This window comes from Schistocerca nitens, chromosome 4 (genome assembly GCF_023898315.1).
Source record: "Schistocerca nitens isolate TAMUIC-IGC-003100 chromosome 4, iqSchNite1.1, whole genome shotgun sequence".
NCBI classification, from domain to species: Eukaryota; Metazoa; Arthropoda; class Insecta; order Orthoptera; family Acrididae; genus Schistocerca; species Schistocerca nitens.
Genome location: NC_064617.1, coordinates 304555558 through 304575013, shown reverse-complemented (window position 1 = coordinate 304575013; position 19456 = coordinate 304555558). Strand labels below are relative to the sequence as shown.

The following is a 19456-nucleotide window of genomic DNA, read 5'->3' as shown; positions in this document are numbered from 1 at the left end:
TGTTGTTGTTTCCAGTCTGAGAACGCCCAAGTAGCGCTGTCAACCCACGTCCAAGAATCAGCGGACAGTCTTGACGATATCTTCAAATGAAGTGCCAAGAGCTCTCTGGATACGAAGTCCAGTTCTCGTCGAGTATGGTGAATCCTTTCTCTTACCAGTGCGTGGCTTGCTCGATTTTTTATCCTTTTAGCGGCTGCAGAGGTTATGAACTGCGTCACCTTAGCGAACGTCGGAATAACTCGATGATCTCGGCATCTTAATAAAAACGTATGGGCACATAGCAGTCTTCTCTTCTTATTCCGTAGTTTATCAAAACTGTTAACTTCTTTTACCATCTCCTCCCCGTACAGGAATCGGATGTGTTGCTTGAGGCTTTCCCGACGGACATGTTGCATGTATGGTTCTCGGGCGAGACGTCGGATGTTATAGTGAAAACTCCACAATATTTCGTCAGCGCAACTGGCCGACATCTTCAGGTGCGACGAACACACTGCTAAGGCAGCACCAGGGCCCCCTATTTATGCCAGTTTTAGGCAGGAAGTTTACATCTCAAGAGTGAAACATGATGTGGGTTCAGTGATGATTTCGGCACCCATATCGCGGTATTCCACGGTTCACATTGGTTACTCTGCAAGGTTGCTTTACGCCCAAGGATTGTTTTTTGTTTGGTTTGTGGGGCGCTCGACTGCGCGGTCATCAGCGCCCGTACAAAGACCCAATTTGTACACAGTCCAATTTTTACACAGTCCACTCGAGCCACTGTCACAAAAGATGATGAAGATGGTGATGAAATGATGAGGGTAACACAGTCTCCGGGTAGACAAAATCCCCAAGCCGGCCGGGAATCGAACCCGGGACCCCGCGATCCTGAGGCAGCAACGCTCGCCACTAGACCACAAGCTGCGAACATTTCAAGGGTTATGTGAGCATTTTAGTTGATGAGTCCGTCCTATGGAACAGCGTTCGTTCTCCAATGGTGATGCTGCGTTCCAAGACGACGGTGCCCCTGTTCACACAGCTCATATCGTCCGGGGCTGGTTTTGTGAGAACAAGGCGAATGTCGCATCTCCCCTGATCACCACAATCACCAAATCTTTATATTGTTGATCCTTTGTGGTTTACACTCGAGAGAAGGGTGCGCCACCGCCATCCACCATCACCCTTACGAGAACTTGACACTGTTTTGCAGGAAGAATGGTAAAAGATTTCCTTGTACACCATACAGGAGCTATTGTTAACCATTCCGAAAGGACTGGGAGCTATTTTAGATTACAAGGGTTTTCGTATACCGTATTATGCATGGCAATGTGTTGTGTACTTGGCTTTTCCATATTTTTGTCCGCTCCCCTGTATTATCCATATGTTTCCATATTTTTGTCCACCCCTTGTACGGGGTGTTCAAAAAGTCTCTCCGCAGTGCCGTATGATTGTTCGCCTGCATGGGTTCCTTCCCTTCAAATCGATGTTATTGTCGGAACGGCCCATACAGCTGTAAGGAAAAAATTAGAACTTTTCCCATACAAAGTGACAGTAGTGCAAGAACTGAAAAATACTGATCATGGCAAGAGACTGCATTATTGTCAATGGTTCAAAAATTTCGTTCAACAAAATGGAAGGGATATTCTCAACGAAACGTTTTTCACTGATGAGGCGTGATTTCATTTATCCAGGTACATGAACTCGCAAAATTCTCGTATGTGGAGTACTGCAAATCCATCGTGTATTCATGAGGAACCACTTCATTCGGTGAAAATAGGAGTTTGGATTGTAATTTCTAGACGTCGGATTGTGGGTCCCATATTTTTCAGTGAAACAATAAACGCACGACGACACTGCAGTGATATTCTGTGCCCATTCATACTTGTGTTAAGTGAAATACTGAATGCTTATTTTCAAAAAGATGGTGCAACAACAGATACAGTTTGCGTTTCAATGTCACTTCTTGCTGATGTTTGTGGTGATCGTATAATTTCACAGGCACTTAGGCCTCCACGATCGCCTGACCTAACACCACCTGACTTTTTCTTCTGGGGTGCAGCGAAAGCAACGGTCTATAAAAACCGTCCAAAATCCATCGATGAGTTGAAAACTGCAATATCCACTTTCACAGCAGAAGAAAAGTTACAGCTTGTGTTTGGAAACATGATTAGACGAATTGAATTGTGTATTCAACAACAGGGGGGACACTTTCAACATTTAATGTGAAAATTAGTAAGTAAAAAATGAATATTCAATAAATTAATAACTTGTATCTCATTGAGTTTCATTTCGGTATATTCACTGCGGCATACGGCACGCGCGGCTAACAATCATACGGCACTGAGGAGACTTTTTGAACACCCCGTATTATCTGTGGAGACATGGTACCAATATAATTTTCAGTGATAGAGATAATGAGTGAGTTTGATTGTAAGCCCATCCTGTCAGAATTGTTGTGCTACTGTAGTCTTACAAGAAGTCCCACATTTGTGAACGGCCGTGAGACTGGGTGTGAAGTAGTTACTAACCTGGCGGAGGATACACCGATTGTCTTCTGTTAATCTCGTTGCTCAAGAAAGGCGGCCCCTACTGCAGCTGAAGTAATCGCATAAGCCCTCTTGAAACGTGACGGCTTTCGCCAGCAGGATACCTTCACTCTGTCTACCCCGATGTTTGCTTTTCCGAAAGGAATTCGTCATTACTTAGGTCATCGCCGAGGGACTGTGACTGAACATCGCACTTCGGCGTGCGACCAACAGGTGCCGGCAACCACTTTCCTCGCACCCATTTGACTGCCTATCTAATCTGACGCCGGCAAACAGGTCAGCAGAACACATGCGAAATCAGTTGCGTCCTCAGTTCTCGGCGTCACGAAACAGTCATTTCGTGTCATGAGCGATAGCGCCAGTTGCAGAAAGGCTGCAAAACGTCAGAAATAACAGCACAAGGGCAGCTACTTATTTCATGTCAATCCCTGTGTGTCAATTGACTCAGAGAGTCCAGTAATGTATAGTTAAACTAATCGACGAGATCAAAATATGTGTACATGCACACAATAAAGTTTTGACAGTGTTGTTCGGAGAACACTTTTTGAAAATCTGAAACTGTTGTTATTGTTATGATCTTCAGGCCCCAGGCTGGTTTGGTGCAGCGGTCCAGTTTTTCACGCGTCTATTCTGTGCGAGACTTTTCATCTTTGCGTAACTACTGTATCCTACGACTACATCCATTTGTACATGCTTTCTCTCAATCGATCACTGCCTTAGCCACATTTTTCAGTTTGTTTTCTCCCCCATTCAATTTAGCGCCTCCCCGTTAGTTCTAAATCTACCCATCCAACCTCAAGCATTCTTCCGTAGCCCCAAATTTCAAAAACTTTTATTTGCATTTTTGTCTGAACTGTCTATCGTTCATATTTCACTTCCGTCCAAGGCAACACAACAGACAAATCTCTTCAGATAAAATTTCCTAACACTTTGAATTTATTTTCGACGTTATCAAATTTTTCTTTCTCAGAGATGCTTTTCTTGCTATTGCAAGCCTGTGTTTTATATCTTCTCTACTTTTTGCCCTGTAGCAAAACTAATCTACTAATTCTAGTGTCTCGTTTCCTAATGTACGTCTCTCAGCATTGTCTGATTCAATCCGCCTAGAATACATTACATCTAGGAAGCAAGATTATGCTGGATGCCCGAATCACGAAATACACTACTGGCCATTAAAACTGCTACACCAAGAAGAAATGCAGATGATAAACGGGTATTCAAGGGACAAATATATTATACTAGAACTGACATGTGATTACATTTTCACGCAATTCGGGTGCATAGAGCCTGAGTAATCAGTACCCAGAACAACCACCTCTGGCCGTAATAACGGCCTTTATACGCCAGGGCATTGAGTCAAACAGAGGTTGGATCGCATGTACAGCTAAAAGCTGCCCATTCAGCTTGAACACAGTACCACAGTTCATCAAGAGTAGTGACTGGCGTATTGTGACGAGTCAGTTGCTCGGCAACCATTGACCAGACGTTTTCAATTGGTGAGAGATCTGGAGAATGTGCTGGCCAGGGCTGCAGTCGAACATTTTCCGAATCCAGAAAGGCCCGTACAGGACCAGCAACATGCAGTCGTGCATTATCCTGCTGAAATGTAGGTTTTCGCAAGGATCGAATGAAGGGTAGAGCCACGGGTCGTAACATATCTGAAATGTAACGTCCACTGTTCAAAGTGCCGTCAATGCGAACAAGAGGTGACCGAGACGTGTAACCAATGGCACCCCATACCATCACGCCGGGTGATATGCGAGTATGGCGATGACGAATGCACGCGCCCAATGTGCGTTCACCGCGATGTCGCCAAACACGGATGCGACCATCATGATACTGTAAACAGAACCTGGATTCATCCGAAACAATCACGTTTTGCCATTCGTGCACCCAGGTTCATCGTTGAGTACACCATCGCAGGCGCTCCTGTCTGTGATGCAGCGTCAAGGGTAACCGCAGACATGGTCTCCGAGCTCATAGTCCATGCTGCTGCAAACGTCGTCGAACTGTTCGTGCAGATGGTTCTTGTCTTGCAAACGTCCCCATCTGTTGACTCAGGGATCGAGACGTGGCTGCACGATCCTTTACAGCCATGCGGATAAGATGCCTGTCATCTCGACTGCTAGTGATACGAGGCCGTTGGGATCCAGCACGGCGTTCCGTATTACCCTCCTGAACCCACCGATGCCATATTCTGCTAACAGTCATTGGATCTCAACCGACGCGAGCAGCAATGTCGCGATCGATAAACCGCAATCGCGATAGGCTACAATCCGACCTTTATCAAAGTCGGAAACGTGATGGTACGCATTTCTCCTCCTTACACGAGGCATCACAACAACGTTTCACCAGGCAACGCCGGTCAACCGCTGTTTGTGTATGAGAAATCGGTTCCACGTGTCAGCACGTTGTAGGTGTCGCCACCGGCGCCAACCTTGTGTGAATGCTCTGAAAAGCTAATCATTTGCATATCACAGCATCTTCTTCCTGTCGGTTAAATTTCGCGTCTGTAGCACGTCATCTTCGTGGTGTAGCAATTTTAATGGCCAGTAGTGTATATCAGATGAAGATTGGCACAGACAAACAAAACCTTCGTCACTAAATTCATAGACAGAAGTGGAGAAAGGTTCCTGAAAATATCCTCTATAGCTCAGCATTATAGGGAAATGAAATGTGAAACATCGGAAATCTGGAGAAGGGAAAACTGGAAGCATTTGATGCACACTATCTGATCAAAAGTGTCCGGATTTGACCACTAGATGTCACGAGAGATTGCCCGCCAGTATAAAAGGAGGAGGAGGGGGGGGGGGGGGGAATTCTGTTGTCAGTAGATAAGCACCAACAGCACAATGGGCTGGTCAGGAGAACTGAGTGACTTCGAAAGTGGACTAGTCATTGAATGTCAGCTGAGTGGCAAATCCATCAGGGACATTTCAATCCTTCTAAAGCTACGCAAGTCGACTATAGGTGATTGTGAAGTGGAAACATCAAGTAACACAGCTAAACCCATGATCAGTCAGATCTCATGCGCTGACGGATATGAAGCGTCGAGCGTTGGGCAGAGTGACTGAAGAAAATCACATGAAACCAGCGGAAGAAATCACTCGTGAGTTCCAAAATGCTACTAGCACTCCACCTAGCACAAAGAGTACGCGTAGGGAGTTAAAAGGAATGAGGTACAGTGGTCGGACAGCTCCTCGAAAGCCACACATTTCGTTGACACGAAGTGACGCTTGCGGTGGTATAAAGATTGGATGACTGGAAACGAGTGGTTTGATGTGGTGAATGACGTTATATACTATGTAAATACGATGGAAGGGTTTTTGTTGGTGAATACCCGGAGAATATTACCCGCCATTATCCATAGTATCAAACAGTGAAGAACGGAGGTGATGGCGTTAAGGTATGGGAGTGGTTTTCGTTGATAGTGTGTGGTCCCCTTATTGTGCTTAAGAAAACGCTAAATGCCGAAAGATATAAGCACGCTTTGCAGCATTATGTACTGTGTACAGTAGAGGAACAGTTTAGCGACGTGAAATCTTAAACTAGTATAAGGTTCCCCCCCGGTATGCTCCTGCCCATACCACACAAATGTTTCCCTTGGATGCTGTCGTACAGTTACTCAAGATTACACTAGCATATTTGTGTCTTTCGCCAGTGATGCACTAATGAAGCAGCCGTTGACAACTTATCCCCACAGAAAAACTGTAAAGGCCTACGTGAATATAGATCGCAACACAACAAGGTTGATAAACGCACGGACTTCGTATAACACTTTGAGAAATATTTAGAACGCCAGAAGAATAAACAGAACAGAATTGCGTTACAAATGAGTCAGAAAGCAAACTCTGAAAATGAGATTATCATGCCACGAAAGTTATACACTGAGGCAAAAATATATTTCCAATTCTGTTGCAGTTTCAGGGAAATCCAGTAACACTGAATAGTTGGGACAGAAACTTACCAAAGGATTTTCTTTCTACATCTCAGCTATATATGACACATCAAAAAGCACAGCGAAAAGAGTACCATTTTTCCATTACTGTCCTGTACAGACTGAGAAAGAGTATCTTCTTACCAAAAGATCAGTGATACTGACTTTGACGAACAACTGGCAAGGGTCTGCATTTCGTCAATGCGTTCGCATTATCAGAGTTGAAAGGGTGTTATTGGGTCAGTTCTACTCTGAAGCGAAAAGCTCCATTGTTCTATTAGAAACAACAAATATGGTGCCTGTGTATCTGTGGATAACAAGGTTACAAAAACATTATAGTCATTACTTTATGAACGGTTTAAGACTACTCACTGGGATTGAAATAAATTATTAATATATAGAATCTATCTTTGATACACCAAAAGAAATTAAGGTGAAGAAAATGCCCGCTTCACTCTGGGGACAGGAGGTGCACTATTTGCTGCAAATTATTTTCATACTCCTCAGATGAAGAAAAGGGAGAAAGGCCTTGGGTAAATTTCAGTTCCAGTCGCTCACTATTAAAAACACAACAGACTTGTCGAGCCATTTTTATCTGAATTGTTAACCATTTATCATTTGAGGAAGAAACATAGGCTATGAAGAACGGCTACATTTCTCTTGTTGACAGGTTTAATTTTTGTTCTTTTGCCAGAACACAGTACAAATGAGTCAGAAAGCAAACTCTGAAAATGAGATTATCATGCCACGAAAGTTATACACTGAGGTGGCAAAAAGTCCTGGGGTAGTGCTATGCACATTTACAGAAGGCGGCAGATTCGCATACACAATGTATAAAAGGACAATGCACTGGCGGAGCTATCATTTGTAGCCAGCTGATTCATTTGAGAAGATTTCCGACGTGGTTATGGCCGCACGACGGGAATAAACAGACTTTGAACATGGAATGATAGTTGGTGCTAGACGCATGGGACATTCTATTTCGGAAACCGTTAGGGAATTCAGTATTCCGAGATCCAATGTCACGAGTGTGCCGAGTATACCAAACTTCAGGCATTACCTCTCACCACGGACAACGCAGTAGCCAAGAGCAGCGGCTTATGCGTAGAGTTGTCAGTGCTGACAGACAAGCAACATTCCAACATTTCGTTGATAGTTCGTTCAAATAGCTTTAGAAGGATTGAAATGTCCCTGATGGATTTGCCACTCAGCTGACATTCAATGACTAGTCCACTTTCGAAGTCACTCAGTTCCCCTGACCAGTCCATTGTGCTGTTGGTGCTTATCTAGTTAGAGATAACCGCAGAAATCAATGTGGGACATATGACGAACGTTTGCGTTAGGACAGTGTGGCGAAATTTGGCGTTAATGGGCTTTGGCAGCGGTGACCAACGCTATTATCTTTGCTAACAGCACGATATCGCCTGCAGCGCCTCTCCCGGACTCGTGACAATATCGGTTCGACGCTAGACGACTGAAAAATCGTGGTCTGGTCAGATGAGTCCCGATTTCAGCTGGTAAGAGCTGACGGTAGGGTTCGAGCGAAGCGCGGACCCCACGAATCCATGGACCCAAATTGTCTCCGAGCCTTGTGCAAGACGGTGGGTGGTCTGTAATGGTGTGTGCGGTGTTTACATGGAATGGTCTCAGTCGTCTGGTCCAACAGAACCGATCATTGAATAGAAATTACTATGTTCGTTTGCTTGGAGATCGGTTGCAGCCATTCATGGACTTCATGTTTCTAAACAACGTTGGAATTTTTATAGACGACAATGCACCATGTCATAACGTTCTGGACAGTTCGAGCAAATAATTTGGTCACCCAGATTGGCCGACATGAATCTCATCGAACATGTGTGAGACATAATCCAGTGGCCAGTTCGTGCACAAAATCCTGCGCCTGCAACATTTTCGCAATTATGGAATGTTATAGATGGCTCAATATTTCTGCACGTGACTTCCAGCGACTTGTTGAGTCCATGTCACATCGAACAAAAGGGGGGCCGACGTTATATTATGAAGTATCCCATGACTTTTGTTATCTCAGCGTATTAATTCCATCTGTCGTTCGTGGCGGTACTTTCATTCGGCCTCGCCGACTGATTGATGATGTGGCAACAATGCGCCGGTTGCTGGGGCAATGCATAGTGTACTGAGGAATGAGTGATTCGTGCGTGAACTTAAGAGCGGCGCTGATGTCGCTTACCTGTGTCGAAAGAATCTCCATCTTGTTGGTTGAATTTGGGCTGCTCCTCCTGAAACACAAAGGGCAAACAACTCTATTACAAACGAGACGCAGACATTTCACAGCACCTGAGACGTCGTAAACTGCTGGCCACTCCCCGCATTTTATTCTTTTCATTTACAGTACAGCCAGCCATTCTCCGAGAATATAAGGTACGTATGGTCGTTAGTCTGAACTAAAATATTTTGAGTTTTTTCATGATTTTACGTGGTATTCCTGAAAAACTTATGTTATACTTCGGACTAACACCAATTAAAATGGAAACCCCACCGACTAGGTATTCAACAGAAAGCCCACAATACACTAAAACTACTAAGCTGTCGAATATGAGGACTGCACCTTTCCACAATCCTCTACACGTATAAATGCCTGGCCTGACTCAACCTCTGTTATGCATATGTAGCGTGCGGATCCTGGAACGCCAAACACCCGTGCGCGAATCCTCAATCAAGAAATTCCTCACCGTTCTCTTCCATACCAACATATACGAAAGTACTATATTACCCGTAAAATTGATACTAACCACTCTATAGTGCCCCCGTGGTCTCTGGCAAATCAGCGTTTTATCTTTCAACCAGCGCAACTCACCATTTGTGTTTTATTTTTCTGTAAACACGCTGTTTTAAGGCCACTTAAAAAATTTAACTGCTTTAAGATTTTTAATGTCGCTTGTCTGAAGTGCAGCGGATTGTAACCATTGACAATCCAGCTCCCCTCCCCTCCCCTTTTCCCGGCAATGTGGGTTGAGGGCTACGGAGGAAAAAACTGATGTAAGACTCCTTTTCGTTCCTCACACTGAACTTGCATTCGGAAGGACGACAGTTCAAATCGGCGTACCGACCATCCAGATTTATGTTTTCCATGATTTTTTCCAAATCAGTCCAGGCAAATGGCGGCATGGTTCGTTTAAAAGGGTACGTCCGATTTCCTTATCCATCCTTGACACAACCCGAACTTGTACTTCGTTTCCAATGACCTCGATGTCGGCGGGACGTTACACCCTAACCTTCTCTCCTTTTTCATTCATCAGCGTTTTGCGACCGGCAGGAATCTATGTGGCGTGGATGTCTACGTTGAATAGTCTGAACGACAACATTCTGTGACACTGTATTCAACTAGATAGGATGAAAATGTCCGTTCTTTTGTTTTCATAATTGCGCAGTTTCGTATCTGAAGCTGTTCTCAGGTATTTTTACCGTGTCATTAAAATGGACTAACTTGGTTAGAGTCAAACGCTTTCTTCAAATCCACAAAAAAAAAAAAAACTATGGCAGTTTGGCAGACTTGACAAACAGAGTTTATTTTAGTCTTCTTTCTTCTTGCACGTCCTGTGGATCACACCCCACTACTCACCTTGATGTGGAACGTATAAGTTTACAAATAAGATATTTTTTCTGTGATGCATAGCTACATAGCAGGATTCTCTGTTTTAAAATTAATCTTCGACAAAATTTGTTCATTGTAAACCAACTACAGGCATTTTATCCGTTCAGAAATTCTTCTATACAGTAGAAGGAGTTGTCAAGTAGAAATGATTTCAATTTGTTCCTAAAACTTTAATTATCTGCGAGCAACTTTAAATTACAAGGAAGGTGGTCAGATGTTATTGCTGCATACTTGGCTCCTTTCTGTGCAAGAGTAAGGTTATATTGTAGATAGTGGAGGCTATTTTTGTTCCCAATTTTTGAATTGTATTATTATTTTCAAATTATGCCTGATCCTTCGTAACAAACTTCATAAGAGAGTAAACGTATTGTGATGCTTTAGTAAGCTTAATGTTCCAAACGGTTGCCTACACGAAGACCGAGGATGGACCTCAGATATTATCCTTGCATCATGTTTCTGTACAATGAATACTTTGTGTCTATGTGTGGAATTGCTCCAGAAAATACAGCATATGGCATCAGTGAATGGAAGGATGCAAAGTAAGTTAATTTTATAAAGCAAGACATGACACCAAATGTGTTTCAAACAGCGCTGATGTAGCATACATCTTAGGAGTGTAAGATCGTACAGGTCTGTGTATAGTGACTTGTGGCAGCAGCAAACACAGATGTGAAGTACTGTTGCGGAAACGTAACGAAAGGGAAGATAAAACTTTAACGTTCCGTTTTAAACAATAGAATGATGCATCACTGTCAACAATGTCCCTCTATGGATGAGCCTAACAAATATTTCACGCTTATAATATATTGTTATATCTGCATAGAGCAAAGCATTTTCTCACAATTGCCACGTGTCGCAGATTTGTAACGCTTCAGATTACAAGTATAGAACGTGACGTCGCACTGTGACCACGGGAGCGGTTCTATGTTGGGAGTTCTGTGTAGCATGGACGTACTTTTTTTGAGCTGTTGATATTTGTGATTAGTAAGCATTTTTTTAACGATACAAATTTGTCACCTTAGGTATTCGCAAGAGAACTTTTCTTTTTATAGAAAACTAGCTTTTTACCTGCCCACTTACAGTCATGTCACATACGAGAGATCCTCCGTATTTACGGTGCGTGGCAGAGGGTACCCTGTACCACTACTAGCCATTTCCTTTCCTGTTCCACTCGCAAACAGAGCGAAGGAAAAAAGACTGTATATACGCCTCCGTATGAGTCCTTATTTCTCGAATCTTGTCTTCGTGGTCTCTACGGACAATGTTTGATGGCAGCAGCACAATCGTTCAGCACTCAGCTTAAAATGCCGGACCTCTAAATTTTCTCAGTGGTGTTCCTCGAAAAGAACGTACCATCCCTCCAGGGATTGCCATTACGGTTCCCCAAGCATATTCCGTTTCACTTACGTGTTGTTCCAACCCACCGATAAGAAATTTAGCATCACGGTTCTGAACTGCATAGATGTCTTCCGTCAGTTCGACCTGGTACGGATCCCAAACACTCGAGCAGTATTCAAGAATATGTCGCACCAGCGTTCTATATGCGGTATCCTTTAGAGGTGAACCACTCTTTTCTAAAATTCTCCCAATAAACCGAAGTCGACCATTCGCCTTCGCTACCACAGTTCTCACCTGCTAATTTCATTTCATATCGCTTTGCAACGTTACGCCCACATATTTAAACGACTTGAATATCTCAAGCAGGACGCTAGTAGTACTGTATCTGAACATTACAGGTTTGATCTTAAATTTTTCCACATTTAGGGCTAGATGCCATTAATCACACCAACTGGAAATTTTGTCTAAGTCGTCCTATAACTTCATACAGTCGCTACACCATAACAAAGTTTGTTATATTAGAACTGAGAATATGTTCAAGTATTCTGCAGCAAATCGAAGTTAGGGACTGATCTTTAATTTTGTGGGTCCGTTCTTTTACCTTCTTATATACTGGAGTCACCTGCGCTTTTTTCCAGTCGCTTGCGACTTTGTGCTGGGCGGGAGATTCACGATAAATGCAAGTTAGGTAAGGGGCTAACGCCGTAGTGTACTCTTTGTAAAATCGAATTGGGGTTCCAGCCGGATCTGGTGATTTATTTTCTTTCAAATCTTTCAGTTGTTTTTATACGCTAGGGATGCTTATTATGTCGTCCATACGGGAGTCAAATGGCGCAATGTCTGTACGATTCTCGTGTGTGAACGATTTCTTGAAAGTGAAATTTAAAACTTCGGCTTTCGTTTCGCTATTTTTAACTGCCAGCTGCACCACAGTGAACTCACACAGCTTTTAACAATAGTATCACATCTTAGGATACCTTGAAGGCTTTTACCTCCGATGAGCCGTGTGGCACAATCTTTAGCCCGAAACATATCGACAAAAACAAGAACTCAGTGCAGTAGAGAGAAGCTAGTGTCACTCTTAGCTTACTGCGAAGTGACGTCAAAATGAAGTGTTGCTCGATGGGGCCATGAAAGTCGATAGTAGCCGACAAATGAAGAATTCTGGAGACGCCATGTTGGGTTTCGTCGTAATTCGTCGTTTGCGTATTACTACCTGTGTGTTAAGACAGACAAGAAAACGGCACTTTGAAGTTTTTATCAGACACATCATCTTGGTATGATACTTCATAATTACATGCCAGTTAATGATACATCGGCGGTAAAAGTCTTCAGGAGATTCTGAGACGAAAGATACTGTTGTTGAACGTTGTGTGTGTGTGTGTGTGTGTGTGTGTTCGTGGCGTAGTGGTTGAGGGCATTGAGTTACGAGTAGGAAGAAGGAAGTTCGCATACTTTTCATCTTCAAGTTTGTAACATATTCTGGGATTTGCTTGTTAAGGTGATGGAAGTATGTTCTGTAATATTCGATGTTATCTAAACTACTATATAAAAACAAGTCGTTGTTTAACTTTTTACCAAAGATCTGTAAAAGTACTGGACCAATTAACTTCACGATTTACTTCAAATTTTTACACGATACTCTAATGAACATTCGAATGGACTAATTTAAGTCTCTTTGTTGATCTTCATTCTAATATTTCTTTTTCCTTTCTTCCACCTACTTCATCACACCCTATCCCAACTGCCTCCTCATGCTCTGTACCTCTTCCATCTCCCTCCTCACAACCTATCCCTCTTCCACCTGCCTACTATCCCTCTCCATCTGCCTCCCACCCCTTCCCCTCCCCTCACTGTCCATCTCATCCTCCCTCTCTCTGCCCATCTCCTCCTCTCCCCTCTCTTGGTCCAACCTCACTGTCCTCTCTGTGTGCATCTTCTCCTCCATCCCTGACCATCTTCCCCTCATAATCTCTCTGTCCATCTCCTTTTGCCCCTCCCTCTGTGCATCTCTTCTCCCATCCTCTCTCTGTGCATTTAGTCCTCCTCCTTCGTCATTCTCCTACTCCCCTCTCCCTCTGTCCATCTCCCACTTCCCTTCTCTCTGTCCACCCCCTACTCACCCCTCTCTTTGTTCTTTTACTCCTGTCTCCCTCAATGACCATCTCGTCCTCGCCCCTCTGTCTATCTCCTTATGCCCCTCTCTCTGTCCCTCTCTCTGCTCAGCTCCTCCTCTTCCTTCTTTCTCTGTCCACCTCTTTCTCTCCTCTTTCCATTTCCTGCTCCCCCCCCCCCTCTCTTTGTCTATCAAGTTCTTTCTCGACAAGGATTGATATGTGTATAAAGTTTGGTTGAAATCGATCCAGTGGTTTAGGAGAACATTTGGAACATACATGTATGTACATCCATACAATTACATCTATTTTCATTGTACATGTAGATTATTCCTGCAGCATTTTATGGATAGGAATGGTACCAGCTCATGTGGCTGAAGGAGCACATGGAGAGAATGATCATAGTTGCCTGAGTGCCTCTTCCAGTGATTCTTATGATGAAGATCACGATGATGATTATGTGCCAAAAAATTGAGGTCGTACATCAAGCAATTCTAAAGACGGCACAGTTTTAGCTCTTACATCTAGGTTTGTAATATAGCGTTACTTAGAATTGTTCCTGTATTCGTAATTTCAAAGGACACCAATCTATAGACTTTTTTTGTAACTTTCAGAACCAAGTTGTTCGTCAGGACACTGTTATATACTGACAAGTTGTGTCTGAAAAGAAGAAGCAGATGCAAAATGCCGAATTACAAGGAAAGTCCATCAGATGTCCGCAATAAGTATAATGTTGATTTGTGCATCAGAAAAAAATTGCTTCTGGACTTCTACAAAGAATAACTATTCAGGCTTTATATGTTGTAAAAGTACTGTTTCAGAATTACGTCCCAATAGCTACTGTAAAATGAGTTTGTCCAAATTATACCGTGCTTTGACAGAAGAAGCAAACTAAAACAGTCAACAAAAGAAATGTAGCCGTTACTCAAAACTGATGACTACTCTCTAGATGAGAAATGGTTAACAATTGAGGCAAAAATATATTTCCAATTCTGTTGCAGTTTCAGGGAAATCCAGTAACACTGTGTATCTTTAATACTGAACAGTTGCGACAGAAACTTACCAAAGTATTTTCTTTCTACATCTCAGCTATATATGACACATCAAAAAGCACAGCGAAAAGAGTACCATTTTTCCATTACTGTCCTGTACAGACTGAGAAAGAGTATCTTCTTACCAAAAAATCAGTGATACTGACTTTGACGAACAACTGGCAAGGGTCTGCATCTCGTCAATGCGTTCGCATTATCAGAGTTACGAAAGGGTGTTATTGGGTCAGTTCTACTCTGAAGCGAAAAGCTGCATTGTTCTATTAGAAACAACAAATATGGCGCCTGTGTATCTGTGGATAACAAGGTTACAAAAACATTATAGTCATTACTTTATGAACGGTTTAAGACTACTCACTGGGATTGAAATAAATTATTAATATAAGGAATCTATCTTTGATACACCAAAAGAAATTAAGGTGAAGAAAATGCCCGCTTCACTCTGGGGACAGGAGGTGCACTATTTGCTGCAAATTATTTTCATACTCCTCAGATGAAGAAAAGGGAGAAAGGCCTTGGGTAAATTTCAGTTCCAGTCGCTCACTATTAAAAACACAACGGTTATGGAATTTTGTCGAAATAGCAACAGTCTTGTCGAGCTATTTTTATCTGAATTGTTAACCGTTTATCATTTGGGGAAGAAACATAGGCTATGAAGAACGGCTACATTTCTCTTGTTGACAGGTTTAATTTTGGTTCTTTTGCCAGAACACAGTACAACTTGGACAAACACGCCTTGCAGTAGCTACTATAATGTAATACACAAACAGTGTCACACTAAATAAGGAATTGCCGACCAAAAAGGTCAAGAGCTCATGGAAAACCTTAGAGTTTCGGTTTGCAGTAACGTAAGAGAAGAAATTTCACGTCTATTTTCATTCTAGCAAATTATCTTTTCAATATCTGTCGAAAGTTCTTAAAAATTTACACTGCCGGCTGAAAAAATAAAATAAAGACCATAACTTCCACTATGTCACCGTAGTGAAGAAATTTCTGTGTATCAAGCATATAGCGAAATAGTCTCCACTTTCCAGGATACCACTTACCAAAATCATGTATCAATATCTCAAACGGGTTAGGATATATGAGGGATGTTACGAATATTTCATTCTGCCGCACTTGAGGTCGAAAGTGAACTTCTTACATAAATTAGATTTTCTTGAGACTGAAGACAGAGAAAGGCCTAAAGAAAAATTTAGTATCTTAGCTCAATTTCATTTGCAGCAAGATAGGGTGTAATATGCAGCAAACACAATTCATAGCAACCCATATTTATCATCACAAATATTTTCGAACTTCGCGCAGCGTCTTACTTTAATTGGATATCACAATACATATCACCATTACCGAGATGATGGGCAATTCACCATGAAACTGACATACACACATCAAAAAACGTTTTGCATCATCCTGGTTCCCAGAACGCCTGAAGACAGACGTTGACTGTGGATATTGTTTCACAGACAGAGTCCCTCTGACTTCAAAGTTGTAACTAAACCCACCCAAAGATGTACACAACCATTCATGAGCAGCGCCTATTAGCCGGAGAGGGTCCGACAGTCGATCAGTTCCAGTCATTCCACCAGGACCTGAGGTACGCGGCTCGTGTTGTCTGTAGTTCAACCACGCCTAGACGGTCAATAGCACTGTTCGATCGCGACCGCATTGTTACTTTGTGCCAGGAAGGGCTCCCAACACGGGAAGTGACCAGGCGTCCCGGAGTGAACCAAAGCGATGTTGTTCGGATGTGGAGGAGATACAGAGAGACACAGGCCGCCCAAGGGTACTGCTGCAATGGATGACCGCTGCCTACGGATTAAGGGTCGGAGGAACCCTAACAGCAACGCCACCATGTTGAATAATGCTTTTCGTGCAGCCATAGGACGTCGTGTTACGACTCAAACTGTGGACGAGCCTATCTTCCATTACCCGTCCCCTCATCACACGTAATTACAGTTGTTGTTGTTGTGGTCTTCAGTCCTGAGACTGGTTTGATGCAGCTCTCCATGCTACTCTATCCTGTGCAAGCTTCTTCATCTCCCAGTACCTACTGCAGCCTACATCCTTCTGAATCTGCTTAGTGTATTCATCTCTTGGTCTCCCTCTACGATTTTTACCCTCCACGCTGCCCTCCAATGCTAAATTTGTGATCCCTTGATGCCTCAAAACATGTCCTACCAACCGATCCCTTCTTCTAGTCAAGTTGTGCCACAAACTTCTCTTCTCCCCAATCCTATTCAACACCTCTTCATTAGTTATGTGATCTACCCATCTAATCTTCAGCATTCTTCTGTAGCACCACATTTCGAAAGCTTCTATTCTCTTCTTGTCCAAACTAGTTATCGTCCATGTTTCGCTTCCATACATGGCTACACTCCATACAAATACTTTCAGAAACGACTTCCTGACACTTAAGTCTATACTCAACGTTAACAAATTTCTCTTCTTCAGAAACGCTTTCCTTGCCATTGCCAGTCTACATTTTATATCCTCTCTACTTCGACCATCATCAGTTATTTTACTCCCTAAATAGCAAAACTCCTTTACTACTTTAAGTGTCTCTTTTCCTAATCTAATTCCCTCAGCATCACCCGACTTAATTTGACTACATTCCATTATCCTCGTTTTGCTTTTGTTGATGTTCATCTTATATCCTCCTTTCAAGACACTGTCCATTCCGTTCAGCTGCTCTTCCAAGTCCTTTGCTGTCTCTGACAGAATTACAATGTCATCGGCGAACCTCAAAGTTTTTATTTCTTCTCCATGAATTTTAATACCTACTCCGAATTTTTCTTTTGTTTCCTTTACTGCTTGCTCAATATACAGATTGAATAACATTGGGGAGAGGCTACAACCCTGTCTCACTCCTTTCCCAACCACTGCTTCCCTTTCATGCCCCTCGACTCTTATAACTGGCATCTGGTTTCTGTACAAATTGTAAATAGCCTTTCGCTCCCTGTATTTTACCCCTGCCACCTTCAGAATTTGAAAGAGAGTATTCCAGTTAACGTTGTCAAAAGCTTTCTCTAAGTCTACAAATGCTAGAAACGTAGGTTTGCCTTTTCTTAATCTTTCTTCTAAGATAAGTCGTAAGGTTAGTATTGCCTCACGTGTTCCAACATTTCTGCGGAATCCAAACTGATCTTCCCCGAGGTCGGCTTCTACCAGTTTTTCCATTCGTCTGTAAAGAATTCGCGTTAGTATTTTGCAGCTGTGACTTATTAAACTGATAGTTCGGTAATTTTCACATCTGTCAACACCTGCTTTCTTTGGGATTGGAATTATTATATTCTTCTTGAAGTCTGAGGGTATTTCGCCTGTGACGAACTAAAACTGTTCGTAGCCCGTGCTGGATGTAAACGGCTGGTAAGTCATACCAAAAACTTAGAGGAAGAAGAAGAAGGAGGAGGAGAAGAAGAAGAAGTGACCATGCGTTGGGAACGACGCTTTACGTACCCTCACTCATAACCATAATATGTAGAAGGCGAATTAAAGAGAGAGATGTACATTGATCAGCCATAACATTGTGACCTCCTAACTAATAGCAAGTTTGTCCACCTTTTTGCGGATAACTGCGGCGATGTCTCGTGGTATGGAAGCAATGATGTCCTGGTAGGTCGCTGGAGGGAAATGGCACCACATCTGCACACACAAGTCACCTAATTCTGGGGAGTGGGGTGATGAGCTCTCACATCTCAAATGTGTTCGATGGAGTTAAGATCTGGCGAGCTTGGGGGCCACGACATCAATTGTAACTCGTCACTGTGTTCCTCGAACCACTACATCTACATCTACATCCTTACTCCGCAAGCTCTTAAATGGTTCAAATGGCTCTGAGCACTATGGGACTAAACATCTATGGTCATCAGTCCCCTTACTCCGCAAACCACCTGACGGTGTGTGGCGGAGGGTACCCTGAGTACCTCTATCGGTTCTCCCTTCTATTCCAGTCTCGTATTGTTCGTGGAAAGAAGGATTGTCGGTATGCTTCTGTGTGGGCTCTAATCTCTCTGATTTTATCCTCATGGTCTCTTCGCGAGATATACGTAGGAGGGAGCAATATACTGCTTGACTCCTCGGTGAAGGTATGTTCTCGAAACTTCAACAATAGACCGTACCGAGCTACCGAGCGTCTCTCTTGCAGAGTCTTCCACTGGAGTTTATCCATCATCTCCGTAACGCTTTCGCGATTACTAAATGATCCTGTAACGAAGTGCGCTGCTCTCCGTTGGATCTTCTCTATATCTTCTATCAACCCTATCTGGTACGGATCCCACACTGCTGAGCAGTATTCAAGCAGTGGGCGAACAAGCGTACTGTAACCTACTTCCTTTGTTTTCGGATTGCATTTCCTTAGGATTCTTCCAATGAATCTCAGTCTGGCCTCTGCTTTACCGACGATCAACTTTATATGATCATTCCATTTTAAATCACTCCTAATGTGTACTCCCAGATAATTTATGGAATTAACTGCTTCCAGTTGCTGACATGCTATTTTGTAGCTAAACGATAAGGGATCTATCTTTCTATGTATTCGAAGCACATTAACTTGTCTACATTGAGATTGAATTGCCATTCCCTGCACCATGCGTCAATTCGCTGCAGACCCTCCTGCATTTCAGTACAATTTTCCATTGTTACAACCTCTCGATACACCACAGCATCATCTGCAAAAAGCCTCAGTGAACTTCCGATGTCATCCACAAGGTCATTTATGTATAATGTGAATATCAACGGTCCTATGACACTCCCCTGCGGCACACCTGAAATCACTCTTACTTCGGAAGACTTCTCTCCATTGAGAATGACATGCTGCGTTCTGTTACCTAGGAACTTCTCAATCCAATCACACAATTGGTCTG

The 19456-nt window shown here is 42.9% G+C and overlaps 1 protein-coding gene across 2 annotated transcripts in view; it reads right to left on the bottom strand.

The window, feature by feature from the left end:
• Positions 1–19456, bottom strand: part of LOC126253306 (receptor-type tyrosine-protein phosphatase N2) — a 449946-nt gene that overhangs the window by 163493 nt on the left and 266997 nt on the right. For both annotated transcript variants that reach the window (XM_049954535.1, XM_049954536.1), the window contains exon 9: positions 8669–8717. In XM_049954535.1, coding sequence (XP_049810492.1) covers positions 8669–8717 — 49 coding nt within the window. The remainder of the gene's footprint in view (positions 1–8668; positions 8718–19456) is intronic.